The 25,331-nt window shown below is 42.4% G+C and overlaps 1 protein-coding gene across 3 annotated transcripts in view; it reads left to right on the top strand.

Annotated features, from left to right (window-relative positions):
* Positions 1-25,331, top strand: part of DRAM2 (DNA damage regulated autophagy modulator 2) — a 320,140-nt gene that overhangs the window by 171,166 nt on the left and 123,643 nt on the right. For 2 of the 3 annotated variants that reach the window (XM_069238990.1, XM_069238993.1), the window contains exons 3-4: positions 2,023-2,162; positions 7,250-7,427. In XM_069238990.1, coding sequence (XP_069095091.1) covers positions 2,023-2,162; positions 7,250-7,427 — 318 coding nt within the window. The remainder of the gene's footprint in view (positions 1-2,022; positions 2,163-7,249; positions 7,428-25,331) is intronic. The other variant, XM_069238992.1, reaches the window with a different exon arrangement.

Below are 25,331 nucleotides of genomic sequence, written 5' to 3'. Positions count from 1 at the left end.
CTTACTATATTTAATAGGATCTAACTTTCAATTAGGGAGGAGGTAGGAATGCTGAGTTGGTGTCTAACGAAATGTTATTAAAAATCTTCTTTAGTGGTAATTTTATATTTTAAGTCACAATACTAAAAATGACAGTTTGGAAAAGTTGCCATTTTCTTGTCCCAACCATTTGGGGCCTGTATCCTGGGTCACGTGACTAAATGTAGCTGGCATCTGGTCTTCGTGTATTGCTCCCAGACAGTGAGATGATTGGGGAATATGTGTTGGCAGGATGGGGCAACTCTGATTTGATGAAGGGAAGGTACTCTCACCTACCACACGTTCTCATCACAAAGGCTCTGCCCAGCATACTCAAAGTGTTTTAACACTTTTATTTTGTGACCCCCAGACAAGCTAGGACCAGGGAAGGGAGATAGGAAATCCCAAAGACCTCTGGGGGGATGGACCCTCCAGAACCTTCTCTTACTTCAAAGTGGGCACCAAGTGTAAATAAGGGTCCTCAAACCCAACTCTGTACACCTCTGGACCGCTGGAAAACTCAGAAGGATGCTGTGCTGCTCTGCCAGAAGGACTGATACTCTGCTGCCCTGTTGCCTGAGTGAAAAGGACAGGACCTGCATCTTGACCCCCAGGACCTCCACTGTGACTCTAAGGGCTGGTTGACTGACCTCCTGATCAGAGCCCCGGGCCAGAAAAGGCTCCAACCACCTTCAACCCAGTGCCTGGATTCAGTGCTTTCAGTCTTGTCACCCAAGTGGTGCAACTCCAGTCCTGAACCATTGGATGTGGGCCTGAAGGTGCTCTGACAGCCCATTTGTTGTTGTGTGAGAGTAACCCATGCAGCACAACACATCTCCTCACAGCTGCTTCAAAACTGCTGCAGAGTAATGCATCCCCCATGCAGGACCTCACATTGCAGTCCTTAACTCCCTTCGAACCACTGCTGTGGTACAAATCCTTGATGCAGGCCTTTGTATCACAAGTCCCCCAGTGATGGCATCCTTGACAAAGACTTTGTATCCAGCTCCGATGCTTCTTCCCAGCTGCCGCTGTGCTACATATCCTCGAGGCTGGACTTTGCATTCCAAGCCCCTCGTCTACAGCATCCTCAATGATGACGCAGGACTCCGCATTGCAGCCACACAGCTTCCTCAGAACTGCCGCTGTGCAAAACATCTTTGATGTGGGATCTTGCAACGCTCTGCAAACCAGAATTTAAGATACTGTGTTCAGCGAGCCTAACTGGGTCCTTTATCTGGCCCTCGCTGCATCGCAGTTGGCCTGAACTTGTAAGTTTTCTCCCGTCTGGTGTGACCAGATAACCACAGTTGGCTCTTTCTGCTGCTAAGCACTAATTCCACTTAAATCTTTAAAAGTGCATATGTCTGGTTTTACCAATTGAATTTTTGATGTTTTGGTCCTAACTAATTTATTAAATTCTACTCTATTTTTCTAAATTGGTATGTGATTTTATTTGTGTTGTTTTCACTTTATTACTATTAGAAGTGCTGCCTAAATACCTTCACATTGCCTCTAAGTTAAGCCTGTCTGCTTTCTGCCAAGCTACCAGAGGATTAAGCACAGGTTAATCTGGGGTTGCTAGTGATTTCACCCTAAAAGAAATGGTGGTTGCTGCTTGAGTAGGGTTTCACAGACATCAACCAATAACCCAATTTTCAACACCAGCTGACTAGTTCTGACAGAAGTAGCCTGATATAAGGGCATTTTGACCATGAGAATGCAAGTATGTATGAGTACCACTTATAAAGAATCAACACATGAATAACAAAGCTAAACAATAATGAAACAGTACATTAGAAAAAATATAATATTGGAAAACTCTTCCATTTGTTTATGATGAATGCAGATGAAATGTAAGTGGAATTTACTCCCACCTCTGTAAAATCAGTTGATGGCAACTGTGCCTGCTAGATGCAAAAGTAGAACCAGTGACACAAATATAGTGAGATGCAAATTTATAGAGTGCTCTGTTTTGTGATTCTGCCTCTTATATATTTGCAGGCATCTTCACCTTTTACATTCGCTACAAACAAGTTGAGGCTCTCAACGCAGAGGACCCCAAGATGGCCAAGTTGAATAAAACCGGCCTCGTGCTTGGCATATTAAGTTGCTTCGGTCTTTGCATCGTCGCCAACTTCCAGGTTTGTACTCTGGCTTCTTGTTTACCGCTGACAACTGGATGAGAATTACGATAATTTTAAAGTATTTTTTTGTAAAATATGGAAACACATACAGTCGCTCGTACTCCCACACACGAATTGACTTTCTGTCTGCTTTTATTTTGTCCATCCCACATTTACAAACATTTCTTTCTAAAATGTCCCAGTAGCTGCTTGCTGTGAATGTGTCTGTTAGTTTATATGCTTAGAGTTGGCCAACTGCACCACGTGCGCAATTGTTCAGTAAGCAGCGTTGGGAAAGTGTGTACTTGACTGGGGTGCGTGTTGTAACAGTGCATCTTATCGGGTACAGTTCTTTGTTGCGTTAAGCCGCATGCTTTGATTTCCTGGCTGAGTATTATTAGCAAATCAGCAGATTGTCTGCTATCACAGCTCTGGTCAGCTATTGCTTCCTCCCTGAGAGAAGGCCTCGCTACTTCGACACCTCTGGTGTGGTGTCTGTCCTCTCTGGAGCGCGCGATTGCCTAACATCCGATATCATGTTGTGGGCTTCAAAAACTGAATTTGTCTTTTCTTAAATATAAGTGACAGATTTATAATAAAGTCAATTAACCGTGGAATAGAGGAAAAGCAGCATAGTTTACAGAATGATAAAGTTTGATGATCCCTCTCTAGGCGACTTTAGGCATGTGGTAGGAGAGGGTAGGAAGGTTCCGTAATCTCTCCCAGAAGGAGCTTTTGAGGAAACTAGTGATTTACGGTGAAAGTAAATTCAAAGCCCAGTGAGCCGAATGAAACTGGGCAAAAACCGGATATGATTTGACGGATATTACCAGTTCCCCAACTCATACAGGCCATGCTCATCAGTTTACAGCCAGAACGAGTTTACAGCCTGGCTGCTAGGCAAACCCCACACCCCCACACGAAAGTGGCGTTTAGGTCATACTGATTCATTTTCATCACTTTGCCTTCAACCTAGGTGAATGATTGCGCTTTAGTGAACTTTTTTTGCATTTAATTCAACTTGTGATGCAAGACTTGTTGACTGCTTGAGGGGCTCTATGGAGGCCACTGAGATAGATCCGACTGACTGCTGATCGGGTCATTTTACTTCTCATGATCAAATTGAGCCTTGTGAGACCAATGCAGTTTACTCAAAGCTACCCATACCCACTCCAGCTCTAATTCGTCACCAAAGGAATTGGAAATTATGTTGGCATAATGATCTCTAGTGACGCAGCACAATAACCATTCACTCATGGACCGAGGATGTGCCTAATGGTTTCTTACCTGAAAGTTCAGATTGTTTTCAGACTCAGCCCATCATGCATGTTGTGGCTCAAAGAGTAGCTGTCACCTCAACATAATAGTGACTTAAACTAGTTGAGTCTCAAAAGTACAATTTTATTGTCTTTTGTTTTCCATAACAAGTCTAGATCCCTAAACGTGTGGCTTTTAGTTGGGCTAATTAAGCTTCTTTGAGACAAACTTGAGGCAAACGTACTAGAAGTCTTGTGAGTGTTTTAAATTTCAATATTTTTATAATTGCTTCCCCTACCTTCCTCTTTATAGTTCCTTCTCCTAAGTGTATTTGTATAATTTCAGAGTTAAAAAACTTCAATAGCTTTTTCGGTATTCATTTTTACAATTCACAGTTAGATTGTTATGGTTTAATAATGTGATGCACTTCATACAGGCACTGTGGATGCATGTCGAAAATGGCTCCCAAAAACGATTGTAAAAAGGGTATATACCTCCTAGCAGGGGCATGAGTCCTGAAACAACTTCAAGAGGAATTTTGGGTGGAGGTACCAAGGTGTTCTAAATGTTGCTTTGACAGATGGACATCTGAGTACTGTGGGTTGCCAGGGTGGGTCCTTTATGTAAATAAACCTGAGCCAGAAGTCACCCCTGGGCAACTGAGTGTTATAGGTGGGAGCAGGAATGCATTACGGAAAGTTTTACTAGTAGGACACTAGGGAATTATTAGTGTTTCAGAAGGGGTTTGCCATTATAAGAGGCCAATCAATGGATGTTGGCTTTGAGGTGGAAATGCGTCAAGCTTTGGCTCAAATATAGAAGACAGACAGTTGGACATCGTACAGCTCTAAAGACTTAATTACGAAGACTAAGACTGATTTCAGAGACTTAGATATTAGGGTCCTGATCAAGGAGACTAGGAAGAAGTCTAAAATCGAACCCTTTATTTGCAACATCTAGCCTCACATTATCGAGCTACAGGGAATCAGAGATCCATGAATGTTGCTCACCTCTGCCGCAGCAAATCCAATTGTATCAAACACAGTGGAAGACCCCACAAAGTTTTGGGCCCTCACCTCTAAAACTGATAAGGTGCACCCGTAAGAGTCACATTTTAGTTCAGAAAAGACCTAAATAGTATTTTAATGGGATCCTAATGATCTTATGTTCATCAGTATCTTTCCAGTATGCAACAATAAGCCTCCTTCAAATCGTGCATTACATTATTTATATTGATTTCAAAATTAACTTTGCATTTAAAACAATTTCAAGACATTCTTATATGATTTGTGAGCAAGAAGGATTTTACATATGATGTACCCCAATTAGTTTTACCAATTTCATAATAAACTTAAGAGGTGACATCCATGATATTTTGACAAGTGTATAGGCCTCCATCTATTTTATAGTTAAGTGAGTGGGTCTAAAATATCACAATATGAACCTAGCAAAACCTGGAATGCTTCTAGATTTTTACAAACTGAACCTTTAGAACAACTGCTTATGGCGTTCCAATCTGTGGGAATGTCCAATGCCTATGTACATGCCAGACTCGATTATGGCAGTAATGTGTACCTATACCCAAGGTCTGCTTTAGCCGACTACAAAAATTACAGAATGTCCTGGTTGGGAGCGTCTTTCAGCTGAAGTGATGTGACTCTTGCCTTTTCCCAGTAGTTTCTGCACTTGCTCTCTATAAGAAAAATAATCCAATTTAAATCAGTCTGCATCATGTATAAGATCTTTGCGGCAGGGCCCATGCCTTCCTTTGCCATAAATTAAAGAATACCATACATTTAATCCAACACAACAGTTCTTAGAGTTCCCCTCTGTCAAAATCTCTCACTGGTATGGTTGCGTCTTCAGTGGACCCTTAAATCCTGCCTATTCAGCCATTAACTCTCTGCCTCTCCCCGCTCCCGCATGTAACATAAGTGCTTAAAGATTCTACTAGTCTGCATTATCTTCAGATTTTATTGGTCGTTCCACAGTTGGCACAATGCCTTTCCAGGCATCTACTTGAGAGACTCTTTGGTGTCTCATTAATAGCTACTTTTTGTCTGATGCCATCGGAAAATTGACACCTACTACTACAATAACTAAGAAAGAGGGCAGTCATTCTTTTATTCCAGTCAATGATTCGAAACCATCACTTATTGACCATGACTGCTGGATGTGAGTGCCCTCTGTGTAACCGTTTACAACACCTACGTCTATCAACACTATGGATAGCTAATCAATGCATTTTGTTAGTATTATAAATTATTACTGAACTATCCTGTTACTTAGAAGGCGGTAAAGTTGTGTTGTTTAGGGATTATGACATTCTGTATTTTCAAGAAACTTGATTGAAAGCCGGTTTTGATCATTTATTTATTCTAATGAGGCTACTGGGACTTTCAAAAGAGCTGCCAAAGGGGAGCCTTCCATCTTGCTGAAGACAGGATTGAAGTGGCAGGTCACTTATTAGTCCTCTCAAAAAATTGATGGGCTACATGTAACTTTCCTACTTGACGTATTGAAACCAATTTATGTTATTTTGTTTCATGAGGAACTGCCACCGAGTATAGTCACCCGGATCTGTTGAATAAGGTTTTTGCTTTTATGCATGTCTTTTATCAGTTTCACACTTCTGCTGTAATATACTTAGTGGAAGCTTTTAACATCAGCATTGCTGTTAAATCCTTTAGTGAATATGGTCTGTTAAATTGGATGAGGGTTGGGCCTTAGATACACTGCAGATTACTAATTGCAGGTGACCACAAACCTTATACTAACAACTGTATGTCTTAGTACTCCCTTTCTTTCCAACATAAACATACTTCATAGTCATCATATATTTCCTAAGCAATTTATGATCAAATGGGAGTGTGTATATAATACTAATATTCCCGAATTGTTACAGGGCATTAGCAATGATTTCCCCAAATCTTCTTCTTGACTCCTCAAATCGTACACTCATTAATGAGCATGCTAATTAGATTTAATAGTTATGTCTTTCTTCTTGTCACTTTCAATGAACAAGAATCCAAATACATTATCTTTTCATCCAAAGCATTAAACTATCAGATATAGGACTTCAAGGGTGAGTTATAATTCAAAATATTCTAATATTTTCGGAGATTCATCCCATCTGTCCCAATTTTATATCAGTTCTATAGCTGGGGTGTTGATAATGCTTCTTCCCATCTGTAAACAGTTCAGACCTGGCAGGTTAGTGCTAGAAACTACATGCTATCAATACAATCTTCAATACTCTCTAGATATTTTCTATAACTCTGATTCTCAGCTGTCGTTCTCTCCCTTCCACTCTGTCTTTTTCCTTTCCCATCTGCCTCTGTTTCACTGTCTGTTTCTTTCCCCTTCAGTCTCTATCCCCTCTCTCTATCTTTCTTCCTCTCTTTCTCTTCCTTTACCAGATGTGTCAAATTCAGGCCAGTGGAGGAAATTGTTGTTCAGAGTGTACACCACTTGTTTAGGCTCAGTAGTACTGTTGGATCAGCACCCATGTTGGTTTTAATGCTCTGGAGTCGGAACTTGACACCACCAAGATACAGACCTGGGGTAGAGTCAGTTTTACATGTATGGACCACTTATTCTCAGATGACATCTTGCAAGAGACTGACCACATTTCTTATTATTTATAACAAGCGCGAATTCAGAGGACTTTACCAAACGTTTGACCTATTTACCTATCATACTGCCTCTCACTTTATTTAAACGAACATACGATGTGACAATATGTGAAAATGCTTTGTACATTGTATTTATGTTCAAGGAACACAATTAAAGGGCTTTATTGTTAAAAATAATGACGATCAACAAAATGTTTCCCTATTCTCTTTCAGAAAAGTACTTTCATATCCATGCACTTAATTGGAGCGTGCTTGACGTTTGGGCTAGGGATGCTCTACCTTCTGGTTCAAACAATCATTTCATACAAGATGCAGCCGCACAAACATGGCAAAGGCATCTTCTGGATACGACTTGCAATATTTGTATGGTGTGCATCAAGTGTCGTAAGTAGTATCCTTTCCTGTGTGATTTGACTGTGTAGTAAGTAGTATAATTTCCTGTGCAAATTGACTTTCCATCTAAAAGAGCCTAGATTGGAGAAGTAGCCCAGAAAACATATTTCCCTTAAGGGATTTAGGGCCTGATTACAACTTTGGAGGAGGTGTTAATCTGTCCCAAATGTGACGGATATACCACCAGCCGTATTACGAGTTCCATAGGATATAATGGACTCGTAATACAGCTGGTGGTATATCCGTCACATTTGGGATGGATTAACACTTTCCTCCAAAGTTGTAATCAGGCCCTTAGTGTTATTATGTATCATCACTTAACCATGATCAGTGAATGACAACCAACAGTAGCATAAGAGAATTACTTCTACCAACCTCAAACGGGTGATTTTTATTTTCTCTGACTTTTTAAATAGTCCGTCCGTCTGTTATCTCGAGTTGTTGTTCACTTCACCGAGCATGTAACTGTGACATTTTGCCTTTTCACATTTACAAGATGGTCTTCAATAAACATCTTCACTGACCAGTCAATTGGTCTTCATACTTTGACTTTGTCAGCAAGTGAGTAATATGGCAATAAGTGTTCAACCTTGCAGTTTTCTTCTTCTTTGTTCAATTCTCATGATTGCTTCAGTGAAACGGATAAACTTATTTTTAAAACATTAGCTATATTTTATAATTCAACATAACTTCCATAATATAGATTGCCATGTACAAACAGCTTCACACTGCGAAGCAATGAGAAGGAGGTAATTATACATAGTTACCCAGTGTACAAAGTAGTACTATTGCCAATGTTGTATGTACTGTCAAAATCTACACCTCATGTAAGGTAGTAGTAAAATCTTTGATTGTTGCAAACTATCTTTTACAATAGACATCACCAAAACAAGTTAATAAGATACAATTTCTTAAAAGTTGAAGCTGGCATAGCAACTTTCAGAAAATGTAAGAAAGTGTGTTCACAATTTTACAACCTACATGTATGCGTAATACTTGTAGGACACACACATTTGTTTCCTTAAAACATATTTTGAATTCCTGTTAATTCATTTTATTAATGCAATCAGAGAAAATCATTGATAACAAGCTAGAGTTCATTTAATTCATGTTATAGTATTGATGAGTGATGTATTAAATCAATAAAATAGAACTATGCCAAGGAAGTTCACAGAATGCAATGCAGCATTATGTAGGTAGTTGGTCTTTTACTAAAACCTTCAATAAACCATGTAGAGATGCCCAGAGAGATATTGTTGGTTATCAACAACCCCAGAGGATTCCCTGCTTGGCCTATGTCAAGCAATCTGTGATTGACCTGAACCTGAGAAACTGCTGACACAATCCGTTATCTATCCGTGCACCTATGGCAGCTGTTGTGAGGTGCATATTATGGGCCAGGTGCATGGAGTTAAGTGTAAATGAACCATCTGACAGCGTGGGTAGTCGGTCTAAATCCTTTCTCCTCCATAAACATGTATTTGGGGTATAGGAACGTCTTGATTATATTAACCTCACAAGATTGTATTACTTGAACTTTAGATATGGCATTTTACCAACTGCTATGTTCACTTTATCTTGGTGGCCTTTTGTTCCTGTTGCTCTGCAGACAGTACGCATTTCGAGGGTGATGGTACCCCCTGCGTGCAGCAGCATTGCTGTCGGCTCTATTATGAGTCAGCGGCAATTTTGCACCATCTTTCCCTCTGGGCTGATAGGTGGTAACCAAGGTTCCTGCCCGTCAGCCCAGTGAGAAAGTTGTAATAGGGCCGGTGGGGAGACCTCCACCTTGATGGCGGTCTCCTCACTATGGGTCTGGCGGTCGGGTTTCGTAATTAGGCCAAGTCTTGCCCAGTATGTTTCTACGAGAAGGAAACAGAAGAACACTTGGCTTATTCCCAACCTATTTGTAAAAACTATACTAGAAATCTCGTCATCACTGCCGTATCTAAATTTCTGTACCCATCATGGTTGAATAGGTTGCACATATTGGCTGCTCCCCCCACATCCTTGTCATGTAGTTTTGTAGAATGTGATGTATCTGGGTTTTAAAGGAAATGTTTTTTCTATAGAATTTTGTTGGTAGGCGAGTTCATGATTTTTAAATGTTTATATTGTGATTGTTGTTATTTGAGGCTAATGCACTGTTGCACCTATTTGCACGGATATTTAATCTGTGTGTATTTGTTCATGACTTTTAAAAATGACGGCCCATATTAAGAGTTTGGCGGGCTGCGGAGGCTGCTCACCAAACTATTTAGGTCGGAAAACCGCCACTCTGGTTTTTCCGCCCGCTGGCCCTGTTATGAGTTTCCCTCTGGGAAACTCACCACAACATTGACGCTGGCTCGTAATCGAGCCGGCGGCAATGTTTCAATGCATCTGGTGCTATAGCACCGGTCGCGCTTTTCACCACGGTGAAAAGCGCAACAGGGCTGTCCATGGTGGCCCCTGCACTGCCCTTGCCGAGTGGAACCGCCATGCGAAAGCCTACTGGAGAGGGGAGTCGTAATCCCCAGGGCAGCAGTGCTTGCAGCGCTGCCCTGGCGGATTAAGACTGTTGGCACCTCCAAACTGTCGACTGGCGGCAACCTGGCAGTGCTGGCGGTCAGACCGTGACGGCTCCGCCAGGGTCATAATGTGGAGGTCAGACCTCTGATTTGAGCACCTCTGTCTGACAAAAAAACTGAAATGAACCTCAATATAGGTTATTCTTTGATACTGGGTGATTTTACAAATATGTAGAAAAACATGGCCTGCTTGCTAAACTACACTAGAGGCTGTGAAATCAATGGTCATAAGGCAAACTGGTCAATTACTAATTATTTACTACTCACTCAGGTCCGTGGGTTACTATTTGTGCTGCTGTCAGACTCCATGTCACAGTATGCCCCAGCCAAAATAATGTTTCAGTTTCCCAGTCAACTGACATAAAACATTGCTGTCCCATACAACAGGACTGGGTCTGTTTTGTGCTGAATGCAGTTAAAGCTTCACAAATGTCTCTTTAACATTAGGAGAGCATAAATGAATTCAAGCCTTGTACCACACTCCGGCTGCTTTGCTACAAATTACTGAAAATCTGCCTCCATATCTGGAAGGTTATCCAAATAAGAGCATTCCTTTAACTCTTAAATTCTTATTCCATTAATAAACACAATATGGTTTATTTGGTTTGGGCTAAAGCCACAATCTCGTTTTGATCACATTGGCCAACATCAGACTTTCATCATTGTAATTTGAGTAGTAATCTCTGAAAATAAATCAGTATTGCTGGTAACAGTACTAGCTCTTCTGCATAAGTCAGGCTGCTTAGTGTTACCTTTACTGTGTCACAGAATGGCACTCCACCATTCTCACCATGCTGGGGAAGCTACCATCTATAAACAGAAGAGTGCCAGCATACAGTGTGCTTTGAAGATGATTTCTGTTTTGATCTTGCGAGACAGGCTGGGTCTGTTTGATGATTTTAGCATAAGCCAGGTTTCCTCATTAACACTTATGAACAGATTTAAAAGTGTCCTTTCTGTTGTCCTGCTGAAGTAATGACCATAGGCACTTTCAATGCACTCTGTCCAAGGCTGAGTTTTAGTCTGTATAAAGCAGCAAGTAGCTTTGACGTTGTGTGCTTGTTTTTAGTGCTCAGCTGTGTGTGAGCCATAATAGTACCAAGCACATAATACTTCCTTTGCTACCCTCCTTGAGTAAAAATCTTTAAGCTTTCCATAGGCCCTGGACTTAAGCTGTTGTAGCAAACGCCTCACATCTAGGAGTGCTGTTGGCTGAGTGCTGTTGGCCGAAAGCAGCAGGGAATCACAATGTGTCTAAAATGATATATCAACATAAACACCAACCCTTTCCACAGTGTTGGTATGGCACCATAATTTGTAAGTAGTTATATAATGGTGCTAACACCTGGCTTAGCCCATACCTCTGGATCTTTTTTAAAATCTGTTATATTAATTTTAACCTTATCAACTGTAACAACTACCCGAGTTGGGTATGGCGTGCAATACATTCAAAAGCATACTCAAGGAAAATTCTTACATGACGATTGAGCGCACACTTAGAACAGCTTTTACAATATAATTTGAGAGAGATACCAATATCATTCATGGGCCTACTTCATCAGTGGATCAGTTGCACATGTAATAACAATTATCATTACAGATGCGCATGTTACATGAGCGGGTGGTGTGAGAGCCATGCAGCTCTGACTTCACTTGAAGTGAACCTTAATGATCCAAACCATTGACCCCTTGATTACAATGGAGATCTATATATCTCTACACTTCCAATAAGAATCTCTTCCAGTCAACACTATACCTCTTATATCAGTGCATGCAATGTGGGCAGTCCTGTAGCCCAGAAAGTAGGATAAACGTAGGTACTCAAGTATACCTGCGAGCTATATTGGCCTCTTCATGGTGGGCAAATATTGCTCTTTGCCTCAAGTTTCATTATAAGCTTAGCCCATGTGTTATAGCCTGTGCACAACTGACCTCTGTTACGGAGGGATCTTAGTACACGTACCTCTATCCGTGCCCATTTTAATGTCAGACGATGGGAACTGGAGACCTCTGGTGGCATTCCATCTCATGGCAGTTTGTCTTTTGTACATAATAAATGCCAGGTCAGCAAACCTGTGAAGATATTTGTCTTGTGTGGGTCTGGTGCGAACACCCAAGATGCAAGACTCTGGGGTAGGAACAAATAAAAGGTCTGTTATGTCAGATATGTCTGCTACAATTACCTGCCACGTTGTCAACAACAAGGGGCATTCACATACCTTGTGATAAAAACTTACCTCAGCAGTCCCACAGTGTGGACATCTAGGGGTCAAGGTAGGGACCACGCGTTTGATACGGTATGGGGATAGGTATGTCTCATGAATGAAGTTAAACTGTGTGTAGCTGAATCTGGGATTACAGGACACTTTCCTTACTTGTTGGAGGGCTACTGCCCAAGTTTTAGGTTTCATGGGTTGCGGGAGAGCTGCATTCCATCTGTTGAGTGCCACCTCCGGTTGTGTGATATCAGTCACCGACATTGCCCCTTACAGATTGGAATACTTTTTTTGAGTCAGTGTCTGAGAACATTGTGTAAAGAATGAGAGATTGCAGAGGTTCCCTGTCACCCGTCCCCCAAGCCGCTTTGATTAACCAACAGATAGCATGGTGTGTCAGGAAGTGTCCCAAACCTAGGGAAGTAAGCTTCATGATGGCTTCAAATGGCATTAGGAGGCTGTCATCAAAGTAGTCACCTACTGTCTCCATCCCCGCTTCTATCCAAGGAGTAAGGTCGTGAGACTTGGTCAATATTGTGCGACCCGGCATCTGGCCAATCGGTATTAGGGGGTAGTATGGAGGGGAAGAAGACCTGCTGTGCACATATTGGCGCCAGCAGGCGTGGGCAAATATCATTAGTATATTATCCTTGATTCGCAATCGTGTGCGTTCCGAGAGCCATCTGTATATGGGGGTCACTCCCAGGCATGCCCTCACCAATTTAACCTTCACGTTAGCATAGATGCTCAGCCAATGGAAGGGCCATTGCAGTTACACCTCTGCATAGTTGAATTCGAATTTTGGTGCACCTAGGCCCCCTTCCTGAAGTGGGTGTTGCAGAATAGAGAATCTCGCTCGATGTCTCTCCTTGCCCCATATGAGCACTAGCAATAAACCGTTCAGTTCTTGAAAGAAGCTTTTGGGTACAGTTATGGACAACGCTGTGAAAAAATACAGCAGTCTCGGAAGGATCAACATTTTAGCTACTGCCACTCTGCCTAGGGGCGGCAGGGAGTTCCAGAATTGGAGAGACCCTCTCATTGAGCGAAGCACACAGCCCAGATTACCATCTCTGATGGCATCCTCTGTGTGATACACATGGAAGTTCAAATATTTAAAGAAATCAAAGCACCATGGTAGCCAGTAGGCTGGGAGTGCATCCCTAAGTGTAGTAGGTAGCTATGTTAGGGGAAACAGACAAGACTTTGACCAATTGACCTGAAGGCCCGATAAGGTCCCAAAGGTGTCTGTCCAGCAGAGACATCACCTTAGATTGTGATGTCCTGCCGTTCGTAAAGTAAATCAGTGCATCTTCAGCGTAGAGCGATACAATATGGTGAACGTCCTGCCTCCAAATCCCCCACTGCGGTGCTCGCAAACGAAGGTCACCAGCTTGAGGGTCGATTGTGAGCACGAACAACAAGGGCGATAATGAACAGCCCTGTCTAGTGCCTCTGCCAACTGGGAAGCTCTCCGAGATCAATCTGCCTGTCATCACACTTGCCGACAGTTTAGTGTATAAGGTTCTGATCCATCTCAGAAATCCGTGCCCAAATCCCGTGTGGCGTAGTGTAGCAAAGCATAGAGTGTCAAATGCCTTTTCTAAATCTGAGGATATGGCAACACTGTCATATGTTGTAGGTTACGTATCATGTAGGATGCATAATAGTCTCCGTATGTTAAGGAACGTGCTATGGCCCTGTATGAATCCTGCTTGGTCGTCATGAAGCAAGCTATGACCTAAGGGGATAAGTCTGTTCGCAAGAACGTTGCCTAATATTTTACAGTCAAGATTAAGGAGGGATAACGGTCTATGAGATTGCATGTCTGTGGGGTCACATCCTGGTTTGGGCAGCTCTACTATCAATACCTCACATTGAGAGCCAGGAAGCTCTCCTCGTATCCATGCTTCCGTGAACACTTCCAGCAGGGGTTGGATAAGATGTGCAGAGTATGTGGCATAATACTCTATCGGCAGGCCGTCTGTGCCAGATGTTTTACTACAAGCTATCTGGGAGATCACTAATTGTATTTCCTCCGGTTGCAGGGGTTCTTCTAGGGCCTCCCTCTGGAGGGGGTAGAGCTTTGCTAGGGGAAAGGTATTCAGGAACTATTCCAATTGCCTGGGAGCGGGCGCCAAGTCTGTGTGGTATAACGTGTTATAATAGTCTCGGAAGGCGACATTAATGGCAGCCTGTGAGGTAGCCATTGTTCCGTCAGCCAACTGGCTCGCCCTGTATGGGGTATGTTGACGTTCATCATGGACTAGCCATGCTAATAGTCTTCCCGATCAGTCACCCTCCTCATGTAGGTGGGGTATATAATATTGATAATCGTGTCTGCGTAGACGTAAGTCGGCATCATTATATAATTTACACAGTTCGCGAAGAACCCCAGTCATCATCGTGTGATTCGCAACTTCTATTTCCTGTGTCGGTATGTCCTTTTCCAGTGCAGTGACTTCCCTGTGCAATGTGCGTCGAACCCCCCAGGTGGCTGAGAGGCAATGGCCCCTCACTACTATTTTGTGGGCATCCTATTTCGTGGCTCGTAGAGCAGTAGAGCCATTGTTGTGCTTCAAATATTGCATGATGCAGCCGGTGAGGTCCTCTCTAAATGGGGAGTCTAATAGCACTTCAGTCTGCTGCCGCCACGTGGGGATAGTGGAGTGCGATTTGCCCCATTGTAAGCAGCAACGAGGAGCGGTCAGAGACCATGCGGACGAGGTACTCCGCATGTACTATCTTATTGCTCAGTGAGTTGGGTCCCCATATTAAATCTATCCTGGTGTGGAGATCGTGTGTTGGGGAGTAATAGGAGTATTCCCTTTGTGTCGGGTGTCCAATACGCCTTAGAACATAGTGCCCTCTATCCTTAGGCCATGATTCCACATATTGGGAGATCTTTCTGCTTACCACACTGCTTATGGGGGGGGAACTAGCGATCAAGTTCCACATTTGGTACACAGTTAAAGTCACCTCCCCATAGGCAAGAGGTCAACAGGTCATCAAGGAGGGCAGGGGTGAAGGTGTTAAATAAATATCCCTGGGCAAAGTTGGGCGCATAGATACCTACAATCAACAATGGTGTGCCATCAAACATTCCCTCTAGTACGACACACCTGCCCCCACATCCACCCTCTGGTGCCACTGAACGTATGGTACCCCTGGTGCCATCCATATCAGAACCCCTCTAGCAAATGCTAGAGATGAGGTGCTGTATACCTGCCCCGTCATCGTTTCCCAAGTTTCTGTAGTTCACTGTCTAGGAGGTGTGTTTCCTGTAGTATAGCAAAGGCACGTTTTGGCATTTAAGAACTGAATGAATTTGGTATCTTTTAGCTGGTGTTTCCATTCCGCGCATATTCCAAGATAGAACAATGTAGCGCTTGACTGCATTATCAGTGTGTGTACCCATAATGAAACAAGGCGTTTAAACATATACAGCATGGTGTATTCCTACACATGATATTATGAACTCCCATAACTGTGCTTCGTGCATGTAATCGTATTGCAATTGCCTGTATTGCGGCCCATCCAGCCATACCCTGTTCTGTCCCCTTTCCCTGCTACCTCAATTCGAATAGAAACAGTGCAAGTGCTCCTAACATTGAGCCCCAAAGCTGGTGGCACACAGGCACACTGTTAATTACTCCCATTGCGAATAGTAGAAAAAACAAACAACATTTTGTGATAAGAACTGTCCATATGGAAACCTTTGAGGGAGGCGTGACAAGCCTGTCTACTATAGTCCTCAGCCTCGGCCCTATAAAAGAAGAAAGGTTAGGCAAGATAAAAGCCACATCCAGACCTTTTACCAATAGAGAAGCATGTAATCCGGGTGCGGGCATTCATTTGTTACCCTCGTAGGTGCCCCCCTGCACCAACAGCTGATACCATAAAAGGTTGCGGGTGGGCTAATAAGAGTCATCTGTAAGAATCACCCGCCCATATCCTTGGTATTGGGGAAACAGATATCACTCGCGTGTCCACCTGAGTCAATTAGAGTGTAGCTAGGCACACACCCTCTTGATGAAAACTATGTTGACCAGGCCGGATACAACCATTAAAGATCATTCGCCATCTGGGGGGTGACATCCAGACCTTTAACCATGTCCAGAATTGTGGAGCGAGAGCTCCCAGTGTTTGAATCTGAGTACATCAAGGGGCTGCCTTGGAGGGACACAAAGGCATTTTTGGTGTGTAGGGTTGTCTCCTGTAACGCCTTGTCTCATTCTGCCGCTGCTTGGGTTTTTGTGAGTTTAGCTTGGGATTTGTTTCAATGACGATGGCGGACTGGAGGCATCAGCCATTTCCCCTATTGATGTTTCCCGTGGCAAGGACTGAGCTATGCCTTTGCCTTGAATCCATGTCCAAGCATCTGCAGGTGTGGAGAAGATTTGAGTCCTCTTATCAGCAATCAGTCGGAGTTTGGTGGGGTACATCAAGGCATACTTAATGTTGGGCTCACGGAGGCGCTGTTTGACTCTCATGCAAGAGTTCCGTTGGCGTTGCACCTCTGCCGTAAAGTCTGGATAGGCCGTAATGGTGGCACCCTCCCATTGTTCAGGACCTTGATTCCAAAAGCAATGCAGGATCATGTCTCTGTCTCTATAATTAAGAAATCGGGCTATAAACGGACGAGGAGCCTGCCTGGTGGCAGCCACCTACTGGGGATCCTGTGGCCACGTTCTCTAGAGTTAAATTTTGGTATTTTCCCCTTAAGTATTGTGTTTGTGAGCCATTATTGTAAGAACATTTCTGCACTTAGGCCTTCCATTTTCTACGGAAACCCCATGAAGCACATATTATTTCAGTGAGATTTTAAGCGTCCATCTCGGCTGCCATCTTTTTCACCCTGAATCTTTGTAAGTTACATCTGTTCCTGTCCCTGTAGAGCCCCGCACAAGAGGATTGACACTCTTATATAGTGGATATCGCATAAGTTACTGAAACACAATGGCTAGATGGGCCCCAACCTAGATTAAGAACATTGTGTGCTTTAGGGCCATCTTTTAAAACATATCTCCACATTATTGCTGGACAGGGTGATATTAACAAAAGTGCAGTGCAGGGAGTCCATTCAGCAGTATAAAGTAAAGGGTGCAGAACATGGCTTCGTGGAAAACTTGAACTACTGGAGAGTAGGTTTGCCGAACGACAAGCAGCAGGCCAAGTAGTGTGCTCCTGTAGAATATTGTTTTGTATTTTGATAAAAACACACGCAGACAAGATTTGAAAACGGCGCTAAAGCTTTTTAACAAAGCAATAAAAGTAACATTTTCTATGGCAAAAAAGAGAATGACTCACTATAGACTTGTTCAGAAACTGATGCAGTACTATTAATTCCAGGAGTAGGGGATAGGGTAAGACGGTTGCATCCACTCAAATACAAATGCAATGAGGATCCATATCTCTACACTTCGTATGGTTTTAACACATATTCTGAAGCGTAGACGTTTTGTGTATGTGTAAGGAAACCTGGTGTAATAAATACGTTCATGGAATGTAGTGTAGTTAACTAGAAAGCAGGCAACGTTGAATGATGTAATTCAGGCTTTTTGGTTTTCAGTTTTTATTAGTTGTCAGTACGGAGGGGGCGTTATACAGTATTTTCCAATGTAATTCCAAATGTTACTTATCAGTTGTGATCAGCCTTTACAATTTTTTGCACCATAAAATAATCATAGGAGTTGTGTGTTTCCCCGATATTTAGAGATAATTTTGCATGCAGTATTTTTAAGTTGTGCTTTATAGCATAATGTAAGCAATGTAAATGGACTTCTATTTTAAACAACTAGTCATAGGTTTGAGTCATCATAAAATTGCTAGACGAGTAATGGACCTGTGGCGCAGCAGCCTGTACAATATGCAATTTACAGATGATCAGTGGTTACCATTTTTAGATAGAAATCCTTTTGTAACCTGCATGCTAGAAGTTCCATCTCTAGTACACAGTTCAGTGGGTTATGTGTCTCCTGTAGACATCTAATTTGAATTAGCAATGCATATGCTTGCAGGTCTAATTTCATCCTTCGGACTTATGAAGTTGATAAAGTGTGTGCTATTAAGGTTAGTAGCAGTTGGCATCTTTTAAGTGCCAAACATCATTCTTTTCTATTTTCTGCTGTAGGATTATTGGATATGCTATCTTAAGTAGGCAGCCAGTGTAAAAGACAAAGAACAGGAGTCACAGGGCAGAACCTAGAGCTCCTCAAGTGATTTTTCCATCAACATTTTGAATTGACTTCAGACATTTAAATAGAAATGTAGGCAAGCCCAGGTGTAAAGTGTTAGCATAGTTGAGTCCAGCTGGTCAATGGTGGATGCTGGCACCTTTTACCACCATGAGGTTTAAGAAAGGGTCACAGTTAAATATCTCACTTAAGTTATTGACTAGGACCACCAGGTCCAAGACCCAAGCACTTTGGTCAAGCAAAATGCAGTGCCGGGGATCTGAGAAGCACAACCGTTTTTTAATGACCATTTAGGCAGAGTCTTTTATTTGTCTGTCATCCGCTGCTGCTGTGTTCCTTGGCACCTGTTCTGAATCCTAAGAACTCCATTGAAGATCAAGCAGAATCTGGGTGTCATCAGAATAAAGATAACACTGAAGACCACAATCCTCTATCACACAGGGCATGAGGAAGCAATGACAATTAAGCAATAATGGAAAGGAAGCAATTACCTATGTGTACTCTCAGTACACTGCCAGAAGAAAGGAAAATAAATAAATACATTTTAAGACAGAGTCCAGGGTACTCATCACCCACTCCATACGACCAAGGAAAGTATATGGCCCCTGTGTAAATTGCTGAGGATTGTCTCTGCCTTAAAGGGATCTCCATTCCAGTTTTCTAATATAGAATGGCACATGTTAACTATTTTAAAAGCAAACCTCTAAAGGAAATGAAGAAGTAACAGTTGAAAAGAGAACTGATCCAAAATGTTATGTTCCAAAGGATGGCACTCTTTGTACTGTTTCGATAACTGGATAACACATATTTTGGGTAGTTTTGTATAATGTTGCACTTGTCGCTTTCAAACTGCTTTTAAACAATGCAATTTTACATGTTTGTGGGAAATATGCCCATTAAAGAAAACATCACTTCATTTGGGAGGAAACAACGTTTTAATCATAACATGGTGTTCCAAATGAGCAAGCAGGTTTACATGCTACATACAATGCCATCAAAACTGTTTACAGCTACAGGGAGTGCTGTGTATGTGTGTCTGTGAGTGGGTAGGTGGCATGGATAAATGTGGTTCCAGTTAATTTGGTGGTTCTTTTAGTTGCATGTTTGTGCTGCTTGTAACTCTGTAATATCTATACCTTAATACAATTTTGAATCATACTTGTGTCTTTAATTTATTTCCACAAAAGGCAGGTGAGTGGATAGGCTAGGGGATGAAACATGGGGCTACAAAGCATGCATAGCCTAAATCTGTGAGTAGTAAGCAACATTGCTGGGGCAGTGGAAACAAGGTGATGTCCTTGGTGCTGTATCAAAGCCAATATGGTGTTTTACATTGTCAAGGATCCAACAGCGTGTACTCTCAGGTGGCCATGGTGTCCTTCCAGGTATGGGCAGAAGATCTAAATATTTTCACACAGGTGCTCACCCATTCCTACAGAGTGTACAGTGATGACAAGCAGGTGAACACTCCCTAAATATATGAAGCCTGTCTAACAAGAGCTAACAAGGATACATTGCCCTACTCATGATATTTAGAAGAACAATATGGGTAATGCAGGACTGTCTTTAGCCTCCATGGGTGCACTCCCTCCTCACTGTATCACCACCAAGTGTGTCGGACCTACGACCTTTATTTAAGTATTTACTTTAGTAATTAAGGTGGACCATTGCATTTCCCTTGCCTACCTCTTGAGTCCTGCCTGAAACCCATATTCTGACAACCTGAACCTTGCACACTTGCAGAACATGGTCTTGTATTTTCTAGAACTCCTCAATGGGAACTCACTGGCACTTGGTATCTTGGTATGCCCTTCCATCCAGAAGTTTAAATTGATCCTGAAATGTATGTTACTAGAAGGCAAAGGGAAACCACAGCTCCTCAGCACTAGTGCTCCTTCCTGATGTTATGCAATTATAGGTATGATAAGACTGTTGCTTGTTTTCACTGTTAATTGGTCACACAGCAGCTTATTTGCACCTCAGTCACTCAATATGGTATACTTTTACCAACACATCATGCTGTAACGCTGTGTACATTCATTGCTAGTTGATTATACAATGGAATCGGTGCCAGTGGGTGTTAGAAATTAACTTTACATGGATGATCTGCAGGTCAATTAACTCTTTGAGTTGGGGATAGTGGATGCCATGTCACTATTGCCATTCTGGAGGGTGTAGTTCAGTAACAAAGGCTCTGCAAGTGTGGGACAAATCAGATATACATTGTTACTGTTGAACCTAGTAGCCTTAAAACTATTTGAGTTTCGACAAACTCCCCTTTTCAAAGTGCAAAAACGACACTACTACAAAGCTACTTCCTCTTCAGTTCTTCAACTCCTACAAACTAAAGGAGAATAATGAGAACTCCTTTTGCTACTAACATAGCTACTGGTTTTGGACTCATTGGATGAACAATGGACCTATTAAACAAACATTATGCATATTCAATGTATAATTTTATAGAGCAAGTTTATTGCAGAGGTGTTTATGGTTTAGAAATGCTCCTGTTAAACCCTATGATAAAGCCAGGAGTAGCTGAATAATCTTGCATCTCATCCCATCTTCTTTTGACAATGTTATGACAGAGAACCAGTTCTGGAACTCAAAATTATTTAAAAAATAAAAATTATTAAAATGATGGTTTACTGTAAACATGGGTTTAAACTTTCTATTGCATTTTGATAATCATTGCAAAGGAGTTGAAGGATAATATGCCACATGATAACTTGCTACACCTTTTGAGCATGATTATTTTTGTAGAATGCAATTTCCTTTGTCAGCAGTTAATAGAGAGTTTTTTTTATCAGTGTAGACCGGCGAAACAAGCAGAAAAGCTTGCTAGTGAGCTAGCCTTGCCAGGAACAAAGAGAAAAACAATGACCTGTATTCAGTGTGTGAAACTACATGGCATCAGAAATATAATTGTAAAACATTAGTATGTTTCTACTGTCTTAGAATCAACCTTAGTAAACTTCTTTCTGATATGAAGTAAACGAAAAATGTCAGTATGCATTTGAGACGCACCTCTACTGAGAAACCTTCCTATTTCACCATCATTTAATATTTGTGACCTTTCAAGAATAGACGTTGTACAGTAATATTCACTCCAAGAATTTTAAAGAATCAGGATTTCTCACGGGAATTGGTGTCCCAGTAAACCTGTGGGTCTAACAATCTCATTTATTCTGTTACCTGCTAAGCATTAAAACAATTAGGAAACTATATGCAATTGCTAGTTATTGAAACAGTCAAAAAGCATCAGAGAAATCAATCCTGGCAAACCACCGACTTTTAAGGAAAGTGAATATATGTGACATTTGGACACAGCAAATAATGGGTTAAATGAAAATATATACGGCCGCCAAGTAACACTTCCGTATCTATATTTTCTATTCTCTGTGGTCTTTGGAGACTAAGGGCCTAATTACGACATCAGCAGATGGAAAAGGCCGTCCTCCTAAGTCCCACCCTCAGGTTAATGCCAGTGCAGTCCCCTTCCCACAGACTCTATTACGAGTTTCCTGCTGGGCCAGCGGGAAACAGCCTACAACACTGGCAGACAGTGAAAAGCGCAACAGGGCTGGCCATGGGGGTCCCTGCACTGCCCATGCCAAGTGCATAGGCAGTACAGGGGCCCTCACTAGGCCCCCCTGCACCCCATCTCGACCAGCTTTAATGTGTCAGGGCTACCATCATGTAAATGCCACTAGCGGATTAGGCAAGTCAGCACTGCCAACACCTCCAGTGGAGGAGAAGTGGCGGTGCTGGTGGCCTGACCATGGCGCAACCGCCACAATCGTAATATGGCTGTTGGACCGCCACATTGGCGGCAGTCCAACCGCCACCACTGCCCTGGCGGTCTTAAGACTGCCAGGTTCATAATGAGGCCCACAATATTAGTCGCTCTTGATCTTTTAAAATGAGTGTAGATCTGTCAATAATTATCTTTTTTTATAATTATATTGATTGGCATTTTCAGAATAGCATATCAAAAACATAAATCAGTGCTTCATGTGCAACCAAACTGCAATGTTCGACCCCTACATTCATATTAGATAACATTAGTTATTGAGCAGTTGTTTCTCTTAAATATTAATTATGATATTCAACTATAAATGTTTCTCTGCCAATTTCCCATAGATTTCTCTCTGTTGACATTTAGGGAGGTCTGTTATATGGAGGGCCCATTGTTTTGGTAATCATTGCATGCCCCCCTACCCTTCAAGGTTACCAAATCCTATGTCATTCTTTCGTTTCTGCGGGTGAGTTTAATGGGTTTTTCATGGCAATCCGGCATCATGCTAGATCTATCCCAAGAGCTATCATTCATTTTGACATTTTTGCTTCTTTTCATTGTAGCATAATTCCTAATAAGTATCCCCTCCCACTATGTGTGATAGTGCTCTTGTCACTTGCCAGAATTCTACCAGTGGCAGTCAGGACCATGTCATATGTAAAATGTTTATCGAAGGCAGCCTGCATCTACTACAAGCAATTGGTTTACCGGCTATAGCTTAGAGAGATTTCTGGAGGTCATGCACATTCTATGTTAATAATTAACTGAATAACCTAGCAACGGGTTACCCCTGCCGGACCTGCTCAAAGGCTTTCTTCCAGTCTACACTAGTCAACTCTTCCTAGCAGTCAACACTCAAGCTATTGTTGGTGCAGTTCGTCTCACCAACCCTATCTGTAAGCAAGGCCACATGAAACTATGAACAGTCACCTGTAACCTGCCAGGTCTATCAATAGTCATATAACTGCATGTTACTTCTGCATATCTGGAAATGTGGTCCTAATCCTGGGGGTATTACAAAAACTATTCAGGTCCCACCCTGAAACGCTCCAGAGCTTGCGCAAAGAAAATGAATGAACTATTTAGGTAACGATCGTCTGTATGTTCATAGCCCCTCTTACGCCATCTTGCAAAAAACGTCTGTGAACATGGTAGAAATTGATTTCAGGCCCCAGAGAAGGAATGTCTTCTGTGTAGGGTGGCCTTCTGAAGACTTTGTAGACCACTAGGTACCACATCCAGGCTATTTCTTGGAGCAAATGGGGGAGGTTTCCAGAAGCTTTTATCCCCATCATAAATACTTCTAGTTCTGTGGATGGGTCTCAGGATCCAGGTAAGACAGCAATTATCTTTGATTAAACTGTGTTACAGTTTTTGAGAACTACTAGTGAATCTTCATTATTTGGTGCCATTTATCAACTGATCCATAATGCCTAATACCCATGAGTGTCTAGTGTTCTGGAGATACCTATACCAACATGTGTAAGTCTAGCATTCTCATGATGAAGCACCATTTCACTCACATTGTATAGGCAAGTTGTGTGTCTTTCAATTCTATTGATTTTTCTGTAATACCCCCCCTTTGTTGTGTTGCAGATTTCCAAGCTCGCACTGCTTGTGGTAGGACCTTACATTGTCAAACAGCATGGCTTTTATAAGAAGATGCCTCTTTTTGTAGGGTCAGGCCCAAGTTTTTGGACTGATGCTGATGATTTTCCAACTCTGAGTGCACTGAAACTGGCTAATCAGACCTCAGTGCCACTGCCCTGACCCTAAAATGTATATGTTACATGGCTATACCCAATTGAAATAGGCTAACTTACCTTTAAGCCCTAGCATATGGTACCCAGGGTATCCAAGGCATGTATGTTATAGAGTTACCCCAGGGATTTCAGCACTGGTTGTGGCACCCTGGGTGTGACACATGTAAAATGAGTCTCTCTGTCTGCCATTGCAGACTAGAAGAGTAGTTTTATATTGCTAGCCCTACTTTGCCATTTAAAGCAATGACAAGGCCAAACCTCCCTCTGCAATATGTGTAAGTTACCCCTATGGCAGGCCTACCGAGCCCCAAGGAGAAGCGCAGCATATCTCATGGGCAGATCATGTACTTTACATGTTGTAGCAGTAAAAATGCAAAACTGCCATTTTTACTGTAGACAAGTTTGGTGAACGGTGCGACCAAAGTCCATACTCCAAGGTATCAAATAACTCATTGTATTAAGCCTGAATTGAATCTCAAGTCAAAAATAATGTAATACATAGCTGTCACTTGAAGCCTTTAGTTTCCTATTCCCTGAACAGTGCATAAAAAGTCTGTCCCTTAGATAGCTTTCTGCCCTTGTGGGGAGACATGCTAACAACCCCACGGAAAGGTGCAAATAGAAGTCTGCACTGAAGAGAGATGTTGCCGCCATCTTGCAGGAAGCTACAGTGGTGTTGGCCCAAAATGCGAGCTTTAATTGTCTAGGTAGACAGGCTGACACTAGGGGCAGGGTAGGGGAAAAAGGGTGGGTAGCCCCCTTGGTGGCCACATCTCTGGGTTGGGCTAGGGAGCCCTGGACACCAATTGATGGTTCTGCTATGTTGGGAGTGGGCAGAATAATGCACTTGGGATAGCCAGATGCCACATTTCTCAGGAAGTGGTAATCAGGAGGGAGGGAACACAGTAGCCCACTGGCTACTGACCATGTCTACCATGGGGGTACTTTCTGACCATAAATAGGGCACTCCTGGCACCATGAACTCAGATGTGGACTGGGAAAAGGTCTGCCCTGCTGCACTGTGGAAATGGCAAATAGAGACTGCACTGGTATGGACTGCACCTGCTGAACCTGGTGGCTAGCAAAGAAAAGGATCTGTGTCTGTTATGTGCTGCTCATGGAGAAGTCGTCTCCATTGCCCAGCAAAAGCAAGAAACTTCAAGGATCAGTTGGATGACCTCATGTTCACAGCACATGGCCACAACAGCTGAAGGAGCCTGCTGGGCCAAGTTGGTAGCCCAGAATCTTCAAATCTCTGCCAACCGCCACCAGTGCAGCACCAGAGACCAGGACCTAATGTTCACCCATCTTGGTCTGCTGGACCCGGAAGAGTCATCAGAGTGCAACTTGGTTGCCCAGA

This window comes from Pleurodeles waltl, chromosome 6 (assembly GCF_031143425.1).
Source record: "Pleurodeles waltl isolate 20211129_DDA chromosome 6, aPleWal1.hap1.20221129, whole genome shotgun sequence".
Classification (NCBI taxonomy): Eukaryota; Metazoa; Chordata; class Amphibia; order Caudata; family Salamandridae; genus Pleurodeles; species Pleurodeles waltl.
Note: the sequence above shows the minus strand (reverse complement) of the source record. Positions and strands in the feature narration are given on the sequence as shown.